Source organism: Microtus pennsylvanicus, chromosome 6 (assembly GCF_037038515.1).
Source record: "Microtus pennsylvanicus isolate mMicPen1 chromosome 6, mMicPen1.hap1, whole genome shotgun sequence".
Taxonomy (NCBI): domain Eukaryota; kingdom Metazoa; phylum Chordata; class Mammalia; order Rodentia; family Cricetidae; genus Microtus; species Microtus pennsylvanicus.
In genome coordinates this window covers 116,486,175-116,508,202 of record NC_134584.1, presented here as the reverse complement: position 1 = coordinate 116,508,202, position 22,028 = coordinate 116,486,175, and the positions used below count along the sequence as shown (strand labels likewise).

Genomic DNA, 22,028 nt, shown 5'->3' with positions numbered 1-22,028 from the left:
CATGAAACCACAGGCATCTGGGGCAGAAGTGCACACAGCTGGGAAGGGAGCCCAGCAGGGAGTGGCTGAACCTCAGGTGAGACTCCAGTGGCTCTCCTGTGGCATCCATGGAGGGAATGTCAATCGACCGGAGCTTGGTGGCTCCTGGTCGCAGCTGCTCTGGTTAAAATAGTTAAGTCTAGAATTCCCAGAGCAGTCAGAGACACAGCATTGTTTCTCTAAACCTGGGGTAACCCAAGCACTTCCTCACCTGGCGATGGGGAGGGCACAATGAGATGGCGCTGGCCAAGGCCAGCACCAGGGTCTGGCACACGGTAGGCACTCCACACGTGCCGTGTTGTTCCTCTTATTGTCACCATTTCTCCTACCACCATTGCCTTTGGTTTTGGAGGGATCTTGCTCAGCTTGGGAATTATCAACCTCTAGTTGACCTTTAAGTAACATCGAGTTTCTCCTCCTGTAGAGCCAGCACTGTCTTCAGGGCTGAGTTGATATTCCTCTCCCCTTTTGTTTTTCTTTGACCCTAATTCTGGGAGTTAGGTGAACTTTATTTATCTCTTAACTTCATCACATGGTCTTGCCTTCCATACTAGATCTTTAAATACCCTGTTCTGTCTCCCTTATCTCATGCTGCATGCATTTATTTATGTTTCACAGGCCAGCCTTGAATTCATAAAGATCCCCCTGTCTCTGCCTCCCGAGTGCTGAGACTAACGGCGTGTGCCATCCCCCTGTCTCTGCCTCCCGAGTGCTGAGACTAACGGCGTGTGCCACCATACCCCACTTTTATTATTTATAATTATGAGTGTCTCTGTGTGGCTATGTGCACATGAGCACAGATGCCCGTGGAGATCAGAGGCGTTGGATTCCCCTGGACCTGGAGTTACAGTTGGTTGTGAGCCATCCAGTATGGATGCTGGGAATCAAACTTGCATCCTCTGCAAGAGTAGCCAGTGTTCTTCACCACTGAGCAATCTCTCCAGCCCCCCTCCTTCTGATTTACCTTTAAACACTTAAACCAATCCAACTATTTTCAGAAAGCGATCAGACAGACCTCCAGAGCTGGTACTTCATCCACACTCCGCTTGAGAAAGCCTTGTTCTCAGGGTGTCTTCCTGTGCATTCTTTTAGAGGGTCTTGTTTTCACGCATCAGTCTGTGATCAGCCTCTGATATATGGATTTTCTGAATGGTAGCTCAGTCCTGCAGAGACAAAGACACCTAAAAAGGAGATCCATTCACACCTTGAACAGCCTGTTCATTCAACCAAAATTCTAAGTGCTTACAATATGCCCGTCTCTTGTGGGAGACCATATGCAATTAGGGTCAGCACTAAATCTAAGGAACTAATTGGCTACTCAGGGAAGGAATGTCTAGAGAGCAGTAATTTAGTTGGCAAAGATGACATGGCCTGCTTATTCAGATTGGTGTGTGCGCACCTCTGGGAACACAGCGGACAGGTGCCATCCCCTCCTTCAGTCACCCCGTCTCTAACACATCTGTAAGTCCCTATTCTTTCCAGGTACGAGTCCAGGACAAATTGCAGGAGTCAGTTCTCTTTTACTAGAGACTGAACTGGGCCATCATGCCTGGCGGCAAGCATCTTTAGCCACCGAGCCATTTCACCAGCCCTTTCTCATTTTCAACATGTCTACCGTCTTTCGTGTCCAGCCCTCTGCACTGAGCCTCCCGAGCCTCTCAATGGAGCCAGGGAAATCTCCTGGCTGGCCTCATGTAAATAACTGATTTGTCTTCTGTCCCTGGATCTGTGCCCAGGGCCGACAGTCCCCAGCATTACTTCCTTCAGCTCGTTTTTGTCTCATTGAACCCTGAACTCTCCTGGAGTCTAGCTACCAGCCTCGAATCTTGCTCCTGTCACTTTACTGGTTGTCCTGCTACTGCGATGGCCTGAATGGGGCTCCTGGCTAGAAACAGCTGTCTCACTCGGATCCCACATGACCCCCACTGGTCATGCAGTTCCCGTCTGGAACAATCCATGTTCCACTGGGGAACTTGCTGGATGCATAGCCATGTCCCGCCACTTTGACAGACACACCTGGGCCCCCATTACACCTTTGTGTACCTAGTTTTCTCATTATTGTGAGAAACTGCTTGACACAAATGACTGGCTTACAGTCTCAGACTCTTGTTGGCCGGCTGTGTCCAGCACCATGCATGACAGCTGCAGTTATTCAGAGGCCACTATGTGCCACCATGTCCAGCACTTGGCAAGTGGTCAGTAGACACTAACATGAGAAAGCAAACCATGGGGCTGGAGAGGAGGCTTGGTGGTTAAGAGCACATACTGCCCTTGTAGAGGACCCTAGTTCACTTCCCAGCATCCATATCAGACAGCTCATAACCATCTGTAACTCCAGCTCCAGGGATCTGATGCCCCCCTTCTGGCCTTCTCAGGTACCACACACACACACACACACACACACACACACACACACACACACACCCACCCACACCCCTACAAACACAGAATCACAGATGGAGAGACGGCTCACTGGTTAAAGTGTTGGCCAAGCAAGCTTGGGTGATGGAGTTTGGATCCAAGAACTTACTTGAATGCTAGGTGGGCAGAGTGGCTTACCTGTAATTCAAGCCTGGAAAGAAAGAGACAGCGGAACCCAGAGCAAGCTGATTGGCAAGACTAGCCATGTCAGCAAACTCCACGTTTGACTTCAAGACCCCACCTCAGTGAATGAAGTAGAAGAGTGATGGTGGATAAGACCCAACGCTAACCTCTGGCCTCCACATGGATGCAAACACATGTCCATCTGCACCCACACATGTGCAAACACGCACACCACATACACACGAGAATGAAAACGAAACAAAAACAAAACCAAAGCAAAATAAATAAATAAGTAAAAACAATTACACCTCCAATATTGGTGACAGCAGCTGGAACTTCTCTCTTTTCACTCCCCCGGGAGTTTCTTAAATAAGGGGTCATTAACTCGCTTTCTCTATAATTACCACTTCCTCTGATGCTCATTTGTGGAACTTTGGGTGCCTCCTTGTGCCGGGAGCTCCCTTTCCATCACACTGACCGACCCTCTAAAGTTACACACCAGATACTCCCGTGTCATGGTCTAAAAGACTGTGGCTCAGTGAGGTGAACACTGGTCCTCAGCGAACCTGCAGAGCAGCTTTGCTCTGCAGACAGGACTTTGCATCCTGTTGTTTTGGAGAAGTTTGGGTACTCCCATGTGTCACTCGCTGCACATCTGCGTGTCCCCAGCATCTACACAAGGAGCCTGGCAAACAATCAACAAGTGGAGTCAAACCTAAGAGGCTTAGAGCCTATACATGCGTGAAGAAAGGAGCGTGAGTTTAACTGGGCCACCGCGGTTCTGAACACGTCCCTCCAGGTCCAGTCAATCAGCGCTGCAGATAGCATCTGGGCTGGTGGCTGTTGTCAGCGTTGCCCTCTTGGGAACGGGTGGTTTCAACATCAATAATTTGCACTTTGTGGCTCCCAGGTGTGCTCTTTAATCAAGACAATGCCGTCCTTCCTGAGGAACGGGTTGGCACTTTTCACAAAATTTGTCCCATTTAATGAAACTTTTTTGTTGTTGTTGTTGGGTGCCTAATGAACTTCTTTCTTTGTTACAGTCTTGAGCTCTTAAAATGAAGCTCTTGTGGCCCCTGACTTGGGTAGGCAGGATTTCAGCAGATCATTGCCAAGGCAGCATCTGCCGTGGTGGTGTTTCATACTGAGTGGTGCTGGGATAAGCCTTGGGAGTGATAAAGAAGGAATCGGATTCAAATATGGTCTCTAGGAACTTCTAAACCTCCCTGCCTTGGGATAAGACACAAACATAAATAATGAACAACTGATTTGGCTGGATGGGGTGCCTAGTAGGGAGTGTGTCTGTGAGCGACAACGAGATGCAGCCCCTTCCCAGAGCATCGCTTGGGCTCAGACATGGAGAGGTCCTTTGATGTTAACACATTAAACACCATGGCCAATGCTGTGGCCTCTTCATGCATGTCTTGGTGGACCCCCACACCGCACCTGCCTTCCCTCTTTTTCGTTTACAGTGGGAAAATGAACGATTCGGCATGGATGCATGGATAGATGATGGATAGACAGGTGATGAATGACGGATGAGAGACGGAGCAGAGAACAAGACAACGTGTCACTACATAACGAACAAGGTACACCTTCTCTCTATCATTAATTCTGCATCCTTTGCACACCAAAAGTCCTTTCACCTCGCACCAAGATCAAAACACTAGAATGATCCCAGTTCAACTGTGAAGAAAACTGCAGCCTCCAGCAAGAATGTCCCAGGTCTTACATAATGGAGATTGGCCAGCTTTAGCTCTGAGACAGGAGTGGCCACATATACCTGCAACTCCAGCACTAGGGTCGGAAGTGGGGGTTGGAGTATCTCTGGGGCTTGATGGCTGCCAGCTTAGCTGAAAAAAGGTGAGCTCCAGGTTAAATGAGAGACCCTGTCTCTAGAGAATACGGCAGATCAACATAGAGAAGGCCAGAAGGTGCTTGTGGTCACCTGGCACTTCCCCCAAAGAAATCTAGGTCCTGCAACCTGTGAATGGGACCCGCCATAGCAAGGTGTGTCTGAAGTAAAGATCTACATTTACAGATGTGTCCAGAGTAAAGATCTAGAGTTGGAGACACATCCCACAGCATCCCAGAAGGCCAATGGAATCACAGGGGGGAGGCAGAGGAGGATTTGATCCAGATGTGCCCCTGGGAGCAAGGGCAGAAACTGTGTCAGGGCTTAGTCAGGGCTAGAGGGTGAGTCAGGGAGAATTCCTCCTAGACCCTACAGGAGGAAGGTGTCCCAAGATTCCTTGCCTTTTATCCTCCACAATGGCAAGTGAATCAGTGTTTACTGCTTTAAGCCAGCGGTTCTCAACCTGTGGGTTATAACCCCTTTGGGGGTCGAACAACTCTTTCACAAGGGGTCACCGAAGACCATCAGAAAACACAGATATTTACATGACAGTTTATAACCGTTGTAAAATTACAGCTATGAAGTAGCAAAGAAAGAAATTTTATGGTCAGGGTCACCACAACACGAGGAATTGTATTAAAGGGTCGCAGCATCAGGAAGGTTGAGAACCGCCCGCTTTAAGCCATACGCAGTTTATGGAATTTGTTTCATCCACAATACCTTCCTTACCCCTTCCTGTAAACACCTGGTCTGGCACAAGCTGGTTTGTCAGTTTACACACACTCTCCTTGTAAGAAATCTTGGTCCCCACCCTTAGCTGAGGGAATCACCAGCCACGTGGACAAAGCTGTCCTCCTACATCAATTCCTAACATCAATTCCTAGGGTAAGGTGAAGAGCTCCAAGGAAGGTTAGGAGCTGGGGCCTCACACCTGCCCCGCCCAAATGACAGGAAGAAAACAAAATCAGAAGGTCGATGACCTTCACCACTCCCAAGGCCACCCAGAGGCTCTGCCCTTCTGAAAGGGCAGGAACTGTGAGACCTCAGAGACCACTACTCATCCTACAAACGCAGTGGATCGACTTTGTAGGGGAAATACTGGAAAAATGTACTCGGATGTCTGAATTGAACCAGGTATCATAGATGTTACCATCTCCAGGCCCCACTAAAGAAGACAAGAAGTTAAAATATCCATAGAAGAGCGAGCTATGGAGCCACCTGTGACTGTGGCTTACATCTTGTTTTCTGGTTTTGAACAAAAGCCTAGTTTGGGTCAAAAAAAAAGATATATATCCCAAGGCAGGGAGGTTTAGAAGTTCCTAGAGACCATATTTGAATCCGATTCCTTCTTTATCCCTCCCAAGGCTTATCCCAGCGCCACTCAGCATGAAACACCACCATGGCACATGCTGTCTTGGCAATGATCTGCTGAAATCCTGCCTATCCAAGTCAGGGGCTACAGGAGATTCAGATGGTTGCCCACAATCACTGCACCTCAGATACTTGGAACAGAGCTGCAGAGGCCAAGCTTGCGGTGGCTGCCCAGAGAGGGACTCCCCAAGACTCTTGGCACACCATTTTAAGAGCTCAAGACTGTAACAAAGAAAGAAGTTCATTAGGCACCCAGCAACAACAAAAAAGTTTCATTAAATGGGACAAATTTTGTGAAAAGTGACAACCCGTTCCTCAGGAAGGGTTTATTTGTGTCTAAATCTCAGCCCACAATCCAGAAATTTGAGAAGCAACTTGAGAAAACAAGAACATAATTTCTTCGGATCAGATGACCACGGATGACCTGTATGAATCTTTTCAGAACTTTGGCCTCAGCTGTCAAACAGTCCAGGAGCAGCTCCTGGCCTTGTGTTACAAACTCTAGACTTTAAATTACACAGTGTGGTGATTTGAAATGACATGGTCCCCACTGGCTCATAGATTTGAACGCCCAGGCATTTGGGAGTGCACTACTTGACAGGGATTGGGAGGTGTGGCCTTGTTGGAGGAAGTGTGTCACTGAGGCTGGCTCTGGGATTTCAAATGCTCACGGCAGGACCAGACGTCCTCTCTTTTCTTTCTGCCAACTGATTCAGATGTAGAACTCTCAGCTGCCTCTCCAGCACCATGTTTGCCTGTGCGCCACTTCCCACTGTGACAATAATGGACTAAACTTCTGAAGTTGTAAGCCTGCCCCAATTAAATGCTTTCCTTTATAAGAGTTGCTATGGTCATGGTGTCTCTTCACATCAATAGAAGACTAAGACACACAGTAAAGAGAAAAAGGAAGAAAGAAAGAAAGAAAGAAAGAAAGAAAGAAAGAAAGAAAGAAAGAAGTTCAAGGCCATCCTTGGCTATGAGTTCAAGACCAGCCTGAACCAAATGATACTCTGTGTAAAAATTAAAAATCAATCTAACGAAGCCGGGCAGTGGTGGTGCACGCCTTTAATGCTAGCACTCGGGAGGCAGAGGCAGGCAGATCTCTGTGAGTTCGAGGCCAGCCTGGTCTACGTGAGCTATTTCCAGGACAAGCTCCAAAGCTACAGAGAAACCCTGTCTCGAAAACACAACAACAACAAAAAAGCAATCTACCATTCTATGTATATGCGACTTTCTCCCAACTCACTCCAGACCCACTCTCTCTCTCTCACCCCCGCCCAACTCACCCGCTTTATAGCCCATAGACTCCAGTCTGTGCTGCTCATATACTTCTGGGTGTGGGGCCATCCACTGGAGCATAGTACCAAGGGCCACACCCTGAAAGAAAACCACTCTCCCTCCTGCGCCCCAGCCAGTGGTAGGGCATCATGGTAAAGGTGACTAGCTTAATCTTGTGCAGACCATTTTTTTTTAAATAGAAACTGTACCATCGCCTGTATTCAAGGCAAGGGATGGAGTCTAGAATTTCATGCAAACTGACCCATCAGGGCAATAGCTACCAGGGTTGGGGACTGGAAATAATTTAAAGTATAAGATGGTAGGTGGTACCCATGCTGCCATGTCCCAGAGAGGGAGTCATATGCACCCATGAAAAGAAGGTAATGACCTTTTAAGTGCAAACAGTGGAAGGTTTTCAAGCTGGTATGTGGCTCATAAACAGATCTCGAACCTGTGGACTCTGCACACAAACTATGGAAGCTACAGGAAACAGACAAGAATGCATCCACTGGTTTTTCTTTGGGTCATGGGACTCGCGGTGTTTTTCTCATCTTATTTTAATCTAGCCAGGTGTTCTACGAGGAATGCACAGGAACTTATAATCAGAGAACACACACTCCCTCATCTGTCTCTCTCCCTTCCCATGGCTCTTTCTTGGGAAAGAAATTTAGCTCTATCATTGCTTGATTCAATAATCTGCATCTACCTCTCTCCTAGTCCCAAGCTGCAGCCTCCACCTGCAGGAACAACCCTTTGCAGGTCCCCCAAAGGTATTTTCAAGTGACTCCAGAAGTACCACCCATCCCAGATGCTCCTGTCAATCACCAAGAACAGGGAAGTCTTGCTCATCCTTAGCCCACATGGATACAATGTTGCACACCTCTTAGATTCCGTAGCTAAGTAAAGGCTCTACTTCGGATGCTTCTCAAGACAGCCCTGTGTGATAGTGGCCATGAGTTTCAACCTCCAGAGGGAAGAGGAAGCCTAGAGGCCCCAAGGTGTCTCACTGTCAGATGGTATAGATGGTGGGCATGGCAGAGTTGGTGAAGGCTTTTGTATGTGTGTCCTGATTTGCCACAGCAAAGACTTCCGGGTGTTTCAAAACCACCCAACAGATCTTTAAACAGAGTAAGGAGGGATCAAAAGTGTTTTGACTTAACCTGGACCAGCAACCTGTTCCAAGCTGAGAGCCTTGCAACCAGTAACTTTGGTCCTGAGGAAACAAGTATGAATCAACATTGCAAAGGTGGCTCAAAGGCATGAAGGTTTCTCAGGAGCTGATTTACCCAGGCAACACCTCCAGTTTGTCCCGGCACCGGACTCACCCTAGAGAAACCTGCTCTGGCCACCACCACCACCTGTGAGCCTTCACTGCCTCTGACACCCTGGTCTTGGAACGCTCCTGGAAGTATAGCTCTTGAGGACAGCAATAAACAAACCTGGGGAGTCTCTCCCAGGACTTCCTGTTCGTCCATCTTGCCCACCCACATGCTTCATCAGCAGGAAGCCTGGGAGGAGGTGGAGGGGGGGCTGTTTTTGTGGGCCTTTGGAGAAAGGTGCATGCATGGAGTTCTGAGCTAAGTGCCCTGGCCTGTGGATGTACGAAATGTAATGGGATTCTAGGACACTGGACCCAGACAAATCCAATATCCTGTCGTCAGTCTTCAGTGTTTTTTTTTTGAAACCGAGACAACAGGATCTGATGTGCCAGCCTCGCTCACCAGTACGGCATTCCAGCTGTCATCTTAAATAAGGTCAACAAACCACCAACGTTGTTTCCTCCCTGCAGAACTGGGTGCTTTCTCGAGATTAGGTCTGGGTGCTCTTTGGCAATTGGGAGCACGGAGGTGGGGACACAGCCACCTCACATTCCACTCTACCCTCAAACATTTAAAGCAGAGGCACGGGTGGGTGAGTGACTGTCACATTTGCCACATTGCTTCCGCCACCCAAACCCAGGCTCTGATCATGCCTTCTTTAGGCCACTGTCACTGACATCCCCAACCTTCCAGGGGCTGAAGGACTGAGTTTCCCGCAGGGGACGAAGGGGAAGGGCTCCAGTGATCAAGGCTATGTCGCTTGCTTTAGGTACCCACTAGACTGTAAAGGTGGCTCAGATGGCCATGACCTGACTTGTTTGCAATCCCAGTCACTGTCTTGCTTGGGGACTTCCTTCCACTCTGCCCCACATGTTTGGTCCACCTTGAAGCACATCCTGGACGCCCCCTTTCCCTTCAGCCGCTGATACGCTCTGGCTCTCAGGCCAGCCCGGCCTTGTCCTCCACCCTGAACTCTTGTCCTTATCCGGTCAGTGCCTGTTCAGTGTCCCCTCCTGCAGAGAAAGGTCTTTCTCAAACCTGTCAGTCACTGGTCATACAACTGGGCGTCTTGCAGGCCGGAAAAGTTGAAGTTCTGCAGCCTACGTTATGGGCTCAGAAGAACTCGAAGAGGCAGCCGTATAAAAACAAATAACCTCTGAACAGATCTTCAAGTTTGTTTGTTTTTTCTCTTATATTTTATGTGAGATGACCGCAAAGCATCATGCCCTCCTGGTCATGTGACTTATGAACAGGGCTTGGCTGAGAAAACCAGAGGCCACACCCACAATCTAGTCCATTAGAAAGGAGAGAGGGGGGAGAAAAGAGGTAGATGGAGGAAGGAGCAGTAATGAGCCCCACCTTTTCTCATGCTCACGGCTACTTGTTCAAAGAACAATAACATGGTTAATATAATTCTTGATTCATGTTCAAGGTCTTTCGCATGTATATATGTATGTACCTGTGTGTGTATGCATGCAAATATGTGTGTGACTAGAAGTGGACACTGGGTATTTCCCTCCATCCTGCTCCACCTTCTTTCCTTTTTTTTCTTTCTTCCTGTTTTTTTTTTTTGTTTGTTTGTTTTTCGAGACAGGGTTTCTCTGTAGCTTTGGTGCCTGTCCTGGAACTAGCTCTTGTAGACCAGGCTGGTCTCGAACTCACAGAGATCCGCCTGCCTCTGCCTCCCGAGTGCTGGGATTAAAGGCGTGCGCCACCACCGCCCGGCTCACCTTATTTTCTGAGACAGGGTTTCTCACGGTTTGCTGAGTGTGTCAATTCAATAGACTGTCTGGCTGTCAAGCCCCAGAGAACTTCCTGCCTCTGCCTCCCCAGAGCCTGGGTGACAGGCACATGCTGCCATGTCCAGCTTTATGTGGGTAGCTATGGGAGGGGGCAGGGTGCCTGAACTCAGGTTCTCGGGTTTGTGTAGCCAGTATTCCACCAACTGAGCCACCTTCCCAGTTCCTCAAGGTCTTAATAAGAAGAGAAAGGGCTTTCTTAAATATACCAGAACTGACCGCACAAGACTTGATTTTTCTGCAAGGATTCTAATACAATGAAATCAGAGCTGTCTCTGTGGATTATTTTAGTATTTGCACCAAAAATAACAGCAGGGTGAAATGCATGGCCACCCCCATCCAGAGAGGGAGGTAAAAGCTTACTCACTTTCCCATTCCTGGGATAAGATCCCTACAAAAGCCACTCAAGGAAAGGCGGGTTTATTTTGGCCCTCAGGTCCAGGTACGGTCTATCATGCAGAGGAAGGCAAGATGTCAGGAGCGTGGGGCAGCTGGCGGCATTGCATCCACAGTCAGGAAGCAGATGAATGCTGATGGTCGGTTGGCTCTTTCCTTTCTATTCAGTCTGGACTTCAATTCATGGGATGGTGCGGCCCACAGCCAAGGATCTTCCTTGCCCAGTTAGCCCAGTATAGAAACTCTTGCACAGCCAGGCCTATACGTTTGTTCCTAAGTGATCTTAGATGCTGTCGAGCTGACAATCACCCTTACTGTCCCCAGGTACCACCAGAGAAGTCATTCTTACTGTGGCCCAATCCTGACACCGTCAGGCCTGTTGGGTGATAGGGGCCTCTGAATTTTCATCCTCCTGCATCATGGCAGGGGTCTGGTTCTCTGCACTCCTGTCTACATCCGGGATAAACAAGCCATGCAGGTCCAGGTGCATGTCTGCATCCACAGACGCACGAGCCAATTCCGTAAAAGTTTTGGCGTCCAGAATAAGTAAAAAAGGCAGCTTTTGCGGATCAGTAGAGACAATGGCCGATAGGATCACTCCTACAGGAAGACAGACAAAACCAAGTTTATTTTCACTCACAGAGCTGAGAATGTGATCCCGGGCCTTCTCGCAGGCTAGGCAGCTGCTCTATCCATCAACTCCACTCCTGTTCCTAAGAGATACCTAACAGTGTCCAATGTATAAGCTCTGCGCATCCTCCACCTGCAGAGGGACATTTCTCAGAGGTGCCTCTCAGTCCTCTGTCAACTCATTCAGGATCCAAACAGAGGGGGAGAGGATATAGGACCTGCTGTGTTGGCAGAAGAGAAATCCCGGACTGGAATCAGAATACCAGTCCAGGATAGCCACTTCGCCTCGCTGATATTTAGTCTCATCTCTGCACTGGAGATAACTCCTACCAACCTCCAACCTCACGGGGTGCCAAGGGGATCTGCAGGCAGACTCTGGAAGCACCTTGTTCATTTTCATGTATATTGAAGAACGCTCTTTTTCTATTGTTTGGAACCTCCGAGTGTGGAGAGACCCAGCCAGTTCCAGGAGCACGCTTGGAGTAAGATGTGCCACTCAGCTGAGCAAAATTGAATTGCCAAAGCATTTGCATTTGTGCTGTTGTTGCTTTGTTTTGAGACAGGTCTTACAGCGTAGCCCAGGCTGGTCTTAAACTCCCTGCCTCCACCTCTCCGAGGCTGGGATTACAGAACACGTGTTGGTATTTACACCTTGCTTGTGCTGGTGCTGGAAAGAATCCAGCTCCTCTCCTGGTTATATTGGCAATCCCAACCTTTGCCTGTAAACTGAAACGTTCTCTATCCTCTGCCCTCACTTACAAGGTATAGCAGGGTTAAGGAAACTTTCAGGAAATACCCGAGATACCTCCCAAAGGACCTTGGTTGCTGTAGCCGAACATGGGTGACATCAGATTTGGCCTGGATTCAAATCCAACCTCTGCATATGGGGCACATGACTTTGGTCAATTTGCCTCACTTTGAGCCTCCCCTTGATGAAATGAGGACAATGTCACTCCACACCCAAGGAGAGAAGGCGTGAGAAGCAGTTGGCCAGCCAAGTAGGGGACTGGTCTCAGTAGGAGTGGATGGGATGCTAAACAGTCCCTCGCCTCGGAGATGGCGGTGACATGGGATCCCCCTTCTTGTGTGCCAGACCAGAATCAGTAGGAAGTTAAGGCCAGGTGAAAAGCCACTCCTCTCACCTGAAGGAAGAAGCTGGCAGCCTCAGTGGGACGGCCTGCCCTCCCCTGCAGGTGTGGGCAGCTCCATCCCTGGCGTGGCCTGGTTGGTGTCCCCACCCATAGCTTATTAGCCTCCCTAGCACCCCCAAGGCTGTGGGCAGGGCATTTTTGAGGCAAAGGGGGATCAGATTTTGATTTGGCTATGTGGAAACCCACATTTTCCAGGTGCTAAGAAAACTTCACATGCGTGTAAGAGATCATTTGAGATTTGGGGACCAGTCCTTGTGATGAGTTTTAAAACCCAAAACTGCACGTTTTGAGGGAGCGTGTGTCACTCAGTGGAAAGGTACAGGCGTGTAGCAGAAAGTTTAAACCTTGCCCATAGAAGGTCTGGCCTTTGTCACAGTCTGATCTATGAGAATTTTTCAGAGGCTGTTGGCCATGCCAGGTATTATATTCTAAAACAATCGTTCGTCCATCCATCTGTCCGTCCATCCATCCATCCATCCACCCATCCAATCATCTTCCTATCTATCTACCTACCTATCTTCTTGCTGTTGCTTTTCGAGACATGGTCTCAGTAGTTCGAATTCTCTGTGTCGCTGAGAATGACCTTAGACCCCTGATTGTTTTCTGTCTACCTCCCAAATGCTGAGATCTCAGACATACCTACCACGCCCGGCTGACAATGTGATATATGAATGAGTCTAGGACCACATGGTCCCTGATTGGCCTATGAGAAGCTAAACACCGAGGTCATCCACACAGGGTATCAGTCACGTGATGTGAGTGAGCCATGGTAAAAATCTCTGGATACGGAGGTTTGGGCAAGCTTCCCTGGCTGGAGATGCTTGGTTGTCAGAGGTTAACACTATGGGTGAACCCACTGGGAAAGGATGACCAGGGGCTCTGTCCTGGCCCTTCCTGCACCCCATCCTATGTGCCCACTCCAGACTTTTGCTAATTTTAGTCTATCCTCTTTCACTGTGATAAGGCATAATCTTTAGAATAACGACTGCCCATGAGCTCCAGGGTCCTAGTGAATTCCAGAACGCAGGGGTGGGAGACCTTGAGCTGGCACTTGACATCAGAAGCAATCTTGGGAAGTTTGTAATGTGGTTTTGCCACTGACACACCTAGACCCCTCATCAGGCCACCGACTTGTGGGGTGCCTCTGGATGGTGCCTCTGTCTGGTGGGCGATTACAGCACATGGACTCCCTCCCCCCACTCTTACCATCGTCCTCATCCTTGGCTCCTGGCGTGGGCACAAACACGGGTTCCGCCGGCCAGCAGCACTCCTCACCCCACTTTAAGGAGGACTTTGTGAGAACATCGTACTTCAGTATCTGTGTACACAAAGAAGGGAAAGATGGGATCTCACGTGTGCAAGCACACCGACTCTGGGAGCAGGAGGGCAGAAGAGCCACAGGGGTGAGACTGAGCCCTCAAACCTACACGTGTGACATCACCTCCAAGCGACACCTGTCTCAGGCAGCGCAGTCAGAAAGGGAAGAACCAAACTTGCTCCCTCAGCATCAAACACGGGGCCCACATAGGGCTGAGACTCAACAATCATGAATTTTTTCTGGTATTTGGCACTATCTCACAATGTTTTAAATTACATAATTAAGGTGTTTAATGCCACTAATTAAAATATGATACAATTCTTTTGTTGCTTTGAAAGTGGAAGCTCTGGACTACAGCTGGGGCGGCCGTGGAGCTCCTGCCCAGAACACCTGAGGTTCTGGTTTGAGTTCCAGTATCCAAAAACAAAACAACAAATAGAAAGGAAAATTCCCATAATCTCTCACAGGCCCATTCCTGTAGGGTACAGAATTAGTGAGAGTGGCTTGGCATATGCTGTGTGTGTGTGTGTAAACCTTAATTTTTGCTTATGAGTATTTTGTACCATAGATATTTCCTTTTTTTTTGTTTTTTGTTTTTCAAGACAAGGTTTCTTTGTAGCGTTGGAGCCTGTCCTGGAACTAGTTCTTGTAGCCCAGTCTGCCTCGAACTCACAGAGATCTGCCTGCCTCTGCCTCCTGAGTGCTGGGATTAAAGGCGTGCTCCATCACTCCATGGTAATATTTTAATTTTTAAAATCATTTTTAATTCATTGTTTTATTTTTACCATATGTAAAACATATGTCAGTGGGGGGGCACTCATCATTGTATCAGGCCACAGCACGTATGTGGCAGAGGACAGAAGTTGGTCTCTCACTCTGCTATGTAGGTTCCTGGGCTCAAACTCTGGTTGCCAAACCTGACAATACATCCCCTAACCCACTGAGCTATCTCATCTGCTCTGCGTTGGTTTTTTTTTTTTTAATGCAACTAAAAATGTTGATATGAAAGAAAAGTGGTGTCTGACCAGCACTTTGGACAGCACCGGACTATAGTAAATACTGACAAATAGTCACTTAAAAAACAAAATTAATCCTCCAGACTCCAGTGACACCCTTCCTGCTGGAGAAGGCGAGCTGGCTGCTGGGGGCAGCACTCCCTGCTGATTCCTTTGCTCTCAGAGCCCACCCCAGAGTGCCAATAACTGGGTCTCTAAGTGCAGATGGAACACAGAACTCACACTTTAGACTTATCCCAACTGATTTCCCTCCTGAACCCCTTTTCCCAGTCTTAAGCCCGGAGGAGGCTGTTTTGCAGACACTGAGTTGGGTCCAGAGAACCCAGCTTGCGTGCACAGGAACAGTACCTTGGTCGGGATGGGACTCCACTGAACTTCAGCAGCAAAGATGTAGCGATAGGGCTTCCCGTTGTGAGCATAATTTATCCGAGGGAGCTCTAGGCCTGGAGAGGATGGGACACTGATGAAATTCCATCACTTGGGTGGGGAACTTCCCTCTTCATGCCAAACTGGGCCTTGTTCATAGGAACAGTTCCCAAGTACCACCCCTGACCTTGATTCAGACCCAGATTACATCAAAGGTGGTCACAGGTAGGGAGGGTCCTTGATAATGATGACGGCCCTGTCAGAAGGCTCAGGAGTGAGGAACCACACACCAGGGGGCTTTAAAAGCATAAGCGCCTGTAATTATCCATGATAGAAATCAGAGAATTACAGATTTCAATCAGAGGTTGCTGCAATTTTTAACCCCCACCCCCCCGTGTGTGTGTGTGTGTGTGTGTGTGTGTAAGTGCACATGAGTATGAAAACAGACTCCAGAAACCACTGGGAGGAGTGTCATTGCATAATATAAAATAAATCTGGTACCTGGGTTTGTGCAGTCACTGTGTAAGTACTAAGAGATACTAAGGTAACAGGATTGTCACAAGTTCAAAGCCAGCCTGGCCTATAGAGTGAGACCTTGTCTAAAATAAATAAAATAAAATCGGTAAATCCTATTATAATATGTATAAAAAGAATATTTACAAAGGATTTTCCCAACATGGGAAATGTCTATATGATAAGGTTAAGTGTAAAAGGCTGGCTATGTCATAAACAGGAAGTTCAAAAGCATTGCTGGGGTCAGCACTGCCTGCCAGCTGAAACTCCATCTTGCAACTTTCAATATTTCTATTACTTTTGCCCATTTTTTTTTGGTTTGTTTCAAGGCAAGACCTATTAGAGCCTCTGCAGGCTTTTTAACTCACAATGAAGTTGAGCAAGACTTTAACCCCCAACCCCATCATCTCTCAAGAGTTGAAATTGCAGGCATATAATCCACTTCTGTTTGTTTGTTTTTTGAGACAGGGTATGTGGCTTGGGCTAGCCTGGTACTCACAGCAATCCTCTTGCCTCAACCTCCTGATGCTGGGATTATAGGCATATACCACCACACCCAGCTTCACTGTACACTTGGAAGTATGAAATGCAGATTTCTCTACACCAGGCTTTGGGGTACATCTTGTAAGACACCAAGTGCAGAAACTCAGCCCTGTGGGACAGTGGCACTTCCCAGAGAGCTCTTGGCTGGCTCCTGTTTAGGGTAAGGCTATTTGGCACCCAGGGATGTTTCTGCCCATCCTCCAATGCCAGCACTGCCCTGCCACAAAGAATATCAACTCCACATGTGCCTGAGGAACATGGGGCCCATGGGTGTGGCTCCTGTTCTGTGGTCTGACACGCCGTGTGTGGCTCAGCATCTCTCAGGCTCCGTGGGCCTATGACGACCACTTTGTAGAAATGGTGGCAGTTTAGAGGGAAGAGACAGGACCTACTGTGCCTGTTTAATACATCACAGCTATTTGTATACATCCACTATGCTTGTCATTCATCCAAGGACCATAAGTGCTGGGAGCTATCCAAGGAAGATCCCCAAATTCTTTTCCGGGGTCTCAAGAGCCTTCCTTGCTCTTCCCTATCCCTGCATGAAAGGGAGGCATCACAGAGAGGGGTTCTGGGCCTCTCGGTGAGAAAGAATGTATCAGAATGTATCCTACCTTCATAGAGAACTTCAGGCTGGCAGTAGACATGACCGTCTTTCTCCTTCAAGGCTGTTGCTCTTGTAGATGTCACCTTGATTAAATTTGAGCCCACTTCTGCATTCTGAAAAGAGTAAGTTAAAAACAACAACATAAAAGATTATTCCCACAAACCCTTGCTTGATCATATGCTTTTGAGCAGAGCTTCCAAACATAGCAAGGTGCTTGGCCTCTCGGTAACCACAGAAAGCAGCTGTTTCATCGCTGTTATTCTTAGTTAAAGATAGTGAGGTCCATTGGGCAGTGGTGGTACATGCCTTTGATTCCAGCACTCAGGAGACAGAGGCAGGTGGATCCCTGAGCTCGAGGCTAGCCTGGTCTACAAAGCAAGTTTGCGGACAGCCAGAGCAATACATAGAAACCCTGCCTCGAAAACAGCAGCAACAACAACAACAATGAGGATTGGGGCTGGAGAGATGGCCCGGCTTTTCCAGAGGACCTGAGTTCTAGTCCTAGCACTACAAGGTGGCTCACAAACATCTGTTAACTTCAGTCCCTGGGATCCAATGCCCCCTTCTGGCCCCCAAGAGGCACTGTATACAGAAGTGCAGGGACAAAAAGTACAAATCACCGATACACGTTAAGTAAATACATTTAAAAATGCAACCATCGCTTTAAAATGAACGGGGATTGGCAACAGGAACAGACTCTTCCAAAGCTTACAGTCAGAACCTATCTAAGCTTTTTATCTCTCTAAGGAAACAATATGCTCCAAAGAGAATATTCTTTTTTTAAAATGCTGGATGATTCACCCGCAAAAAGCTGCTTCCATCCTCCGACGGGTGTTTGCGGAGTCTGCAGTAACAGATAATGCTAAGGATGTTACAGTGAGAGACCGCCTGGGAACAAATAGCACACTTGGTCTGAGGCCAGCCACGTATGCTAATGAGGTACACTGGGACGGAAGTGTGAGAAATGTGACCGATCTAAACAACAGAGCGGGTAGGGGAGGAGACGTCCCTCGTTGTCACATCCTAAGCTTGAGACTTTGGGGCAAGTAATTAGCGTCTCTGTGGTCCGAGGTCCTTCTGTGTATCATGAAGATAATAGTATGCACGTCTTCGACTGATTGCAAAGATTAAGTGACATCATCTGCCAAATGGTTCACAGTAGGACCCAGATAAACACTTTTGTTGATGAGGACATCTTTGTGGCAACACAGTAGGTCTACGGTATCACTCTCAGAGGATTCCTTCCAATCCCTCCATGATGCCCTGAAACTCAGATAACACCGAAGACTTTGTGTAAGTGTTGCAACCAACAGCACTGACCTGATAACCGAGACAACTACAGAATGACTAATAGGTGGGTAGCATATAGAGAATGGATACATTGTACAAAGTGATGTGTTGTGTTCTGAGCAAGTCTGAGATCAGAACAGAAGGCAATTTAAATGCAATGTAAGTATCTTTTCTTTAGAGGGGGCCTTTCTTTCCCTCCCTCCTTTCCTCCCTTCCTTCTTTCTTCTCCCTCCCTCCCTTTCTCCCTCCTTCCTTCCTTCCTTTTTTCCTTCCTCTTTCTTTCTTTCTTGAGACAAGGTTTCTCTGTGAAGCCCTGACTGTCCTGAAACTTGCTCTGTAGACCAGGCTGGCCTGGAACTCACGGAGATCCTCCTGCCTCTGCCTCCTGAGTGTTGGGATTAAAGGCGTGCACCACCACCTCATGGCTAGAGTGGGGTCTCTCACTGAATATTTTTGGAGCACACTTGGTTCTGAGCCACTGCATGGGTGGAAAGAGAAACCAGATGATGGAATACCATTAAATTATTATTTACTATGGCTAACTTGTCTATCCAAATTTTCAACATCATTTTTAGCATTAAAAACAACCTGTTTCTTCTTTGTCGGCATGTGTATTACCTAGTGTATGTGTGGTTGTATATGGAACCAGTGTTTTGACCTCGGTGTCTTTCCTCTGTGGGCATGTGTTATGTGTCTAGTGTGTGTGTGCTTGTGTATGGAGCCAACGTTTGGCCCTCGGTGTCTTCCCTCTGTGGGCACGCGTATGTGCCTAGTGTACGTGTGTTTGTGTATGGAGCCAGCGGTTGGCCCTCGGTGTCTTTCTCCATTGCATCCCCTCTTGTTATTTTTTCACATGCAAATTTCTAGATTTTAGAAATCTGTCCCACCACAGCAGAAAACAAACAAACAAACAAACACATGGCAGGGTCTCTACTCCTTTTGCTTTTCAGCCTCTGCGGTCCCCCTGATCTTCCTCAGTCTGTACCCGCTTTCCTTTCCGTGCTTCCTGGAAGTCATCTTCTAGTACAGGCCAAGTCTTGCAAGTCTGGGTTTAGGTTCATTCTTCTTTGCATCACCCAAAGAATCATCGATCACACCAAAGCCATTGTCTTGCTACCACCAAAGTGAGCTCTGAATTCAAATACAAAGATGCTAACTGGTGTGGTCTTATATATTGTGGCTATCTTTTCCTGCATTTCTGTCTTTGGTGCTTTGTCTTTCTAGAGACATCAATGACCATGTGTTTCCTCTGAAGCAAAAGGATAGTCATGAACTTCCTGGTGAGGATCCTTAGATCATTATTGTGCGTTCGTGATGGTGGGTCCTTGAGCAGCTAAGTGGGGTAGAGAGGATTCCACCTCTTAAGCTTTCTTTGATACAGGTTTCTTACTGAACCTGGGATCCATCAATTTTCTTTACTAGCTGGCCAGACAGCTTCAGAGATCTGCTTGTCGCTACATCTCCAGTGCTGGGATTATAGGTACTCAATGCCATGCTTGTATTTCATGTGGATACTAGGGATGGAGCCCAGGTCCTCATGTTTGCGTAGCAAGCACTTTGTAGACTGAATCACCTCCCCAGCCCCCAACAACCTATGTGAATGGTAGCAGCTCTTTTGCTGGGAAAGAAAGTTAACTACGTCACGGCAGCTGAGTTGAAGAGTTCCTTGGAGATTACTCCTCTAGTTCAATCCTTTGATTGTTAGGAGCAGAAGCTGAGGTTCGGAGATGGAAAGTGACTTAACAAAAGTCATACAGAGAGAAGCAGAGCCTGGGCTCATGCCTTCACATTGAGATTCTCCCAGAAGCAATAGTATTTTGGACAGAGGGCAGAGCGAGGGGCCCTTTCCCGTAGGTCTCAGCTCAAACATCTTCCTCCCTAACTGCTCAATCTGAACCTGCCGTGTCTTTGGCACAGCAGTCCAGGCTCTGATTATTTCATTCATGAAGCTTTGTCCCTCTTTGTGGTCATTTTTTCCATGACATCAGAGACCAGATTTTCTTTAACGCATGACACACGGCACCCAGGAAGTGAATACAAGACTTAATAAGCTTTTCCTTACTTCCAGTGGTCAAGAGACAAAGAACATGCATGCTTTGCAGTTTGGTTGAAGAATCCAATGAAACCAAGTCTGTGAACCAAGTAGCCCCTTGCTGGGTACATTGTAACAGCTTATACTGGGCCCGTGGCTTGCTAGGCACGTGACAGCAGCACCCTGTGCCAGCCCCTCCCTGCCCAAGGCATGTCCAACCTTGACTCATAGGGAGTTGGTCTACAGAGACTGTTCTGGCTCCAGCCTGAAACTTGTCAGACTGGTTAAGGGATAAACTTTTAATTTTCCACACACAGCAGTAACCTAACATGACTTGGCTGCTTTTAGAAGCCAACTCTGCTCAGCGTTGACAAGAAATCAGCCAGAATTTAATGAAAAATCCCAAAAGTTTGCCCACAATCCTGATTCCAGAGGGAACTTCCGGGGGGGGGGAGCAGTGAGCTCAGAAATCTGCCCCTACCCCCCGCTCCCATGGAGATACCAGCTTCCGTGTGGAATCAGAATTCATTTAACTTGCTATGTGAGTTTTGAAAAGACCCTTGGCCCCAGTGGGTTGGCTTCCCTGTCTGTAAATGGGGTGCTGGGTGAAACACAGTGGGTTCTGCCTGATCTCAGAAATTTATGGTCCCCAGCCAGAGGCATTGTAGTTAACAACAGACACGAATTCAAATCCTGACACAATCCCAACGATGAATCTTTGGCGTTGGGCAAGCAACTTTCTCTTTTAACTGTAGACTTGGGGATAAAGAATAACTCGTTGGGTTGCAGTATGAATCGGCAAAGCAGTGAACCATTCTTAAAATTTGTAGGGCCTGGAGCAATAGCCCAAGCTGAGGCCCACAGGCCCGAGGCCCAAACCCTGCACACTGATTAAGTAAGACCAAATCGTTCTCCTACCAAGACACATGGGCCTTTGCCACAGGGAGCTGTTCTGTCTAACACATGAGCACTAAAACCAACCTATTTTAATGCTCACAGCTCTCACTTTTCTGGAAAGAGAAAGTTTGCTGTATTTCCGTAGTTGGACTGCAGGGGTCTTTAAAGATTGGCCCAGTTAGAATCCCTCAGTCTGTAGCAAAGGAAGCCGAGACCAAGAGAAGAAAATGAAAGAGAGAAGAGCCACATGCGGCTACTGAGACGTTAGAATGAGGTAAAGTGAGGTTGGAACTTCCATGGACCCCAATGCTAGCCACATCTCCAGGCTCCACCACCACACTGGCAATTGGTAGCTACCGTGATGGACAGGGAGAACATTCCAGCAGCATAGCAGGTTCTGGATCATAGGCTGCCCTGGAGGAAGGAGTATGGATGGAGATGTCCAGGACCCCTTAGCTCTCAGCCAGATGAAATGGCCCACTGAGAGCTTCTCATTCCAGGCTCGGCCTGGACCTATGCAGATGCCCTACCCAGGACTCAAAGTCACAGCCAGTCCCACCAGATCCCTCATGGGCACTCCAGCAACACAGTCTGCTCTTAGGGGGACAGAGGCAGTCTCTCAAACAGGTTGGTACCCCAGTTAGCCAAAGTATAGGTAGGTGTGATAAAGAGATGCCTTTTATAGTAGCCATGATCCCTTGGTCCTTAGAACTTTGCTGGAGATAGAAGGGACAGACTGAGGTCTCTAAAGTAACAAGCTCAGAGAAACTTCCTATTGACAAAGTATCGGGAAATAAAAGCCATTTCCCACAGGGCCCAGCACTCAGCACACCCTCCACGGATTCTATTTCATCTTATCCTCAGAGATTCACTGCCTTTGGAAACAAAGCCCAAATCTCCCGGTCCAGGATCCAAAGCCATCTCATGTCGCTCTGGCTCGCTGCCTACTGTGACAGCCTCTGACCCATGACAGCCAATGCTCACAAATCTATTTCTAACACGCTACGGCGCTCTTCAGTACGAAGGCAGGGCCGCTGCCCCACTGTCTGGACATGCCTAGGTTC

General features: G+C 48.0%; 1 protein-coding gene and 1 pseudogene across 1 annotated transcript in view; both read right to left on the bottom strand.

Annotated features, from left to right (window-relative positions):
* Positions 1 to 10,425: 10,425 nt before the first annotated feature.
* Bco1 (beta-carotene oxygenase 1) overlaps positions 10,426 to 22,028 on the bottom strand; it is a 33,888-nt gene continuing 22,285 nt past the window's right edge. The window contains exons 8-11 of the mRNA XM_075977958.1: positions 16,753 to 16,858; positions 15,065 to 15,159; positions 13,589 to 13,700; positions 10,426 to 11,201 (exon numbers count right to left, since the gene is read on the bottom strand). Coding sequence (XP_075834073.1) covers positions 10,972 to 11,201; positions 13,589 to 13,700; positions 15,065 to 15,159; positions 16,753 to 16,858 — 543 coding nt within the window. The 3' untranslated portion in view covers positions 10,426 to 10,971. The remainder of the gene's footprint in view (positions 11,202 to 13,588; positions 13,701 to 15,064; positions 15,160 to 16,752; positions 16,859 to 22,028) is intronic.
* LOC142852984 (small ribosomal subunit protein eS24 pseudogene) lies at positions 18,966 to 19,332 on the bottom strand (annotated as a pseudogene).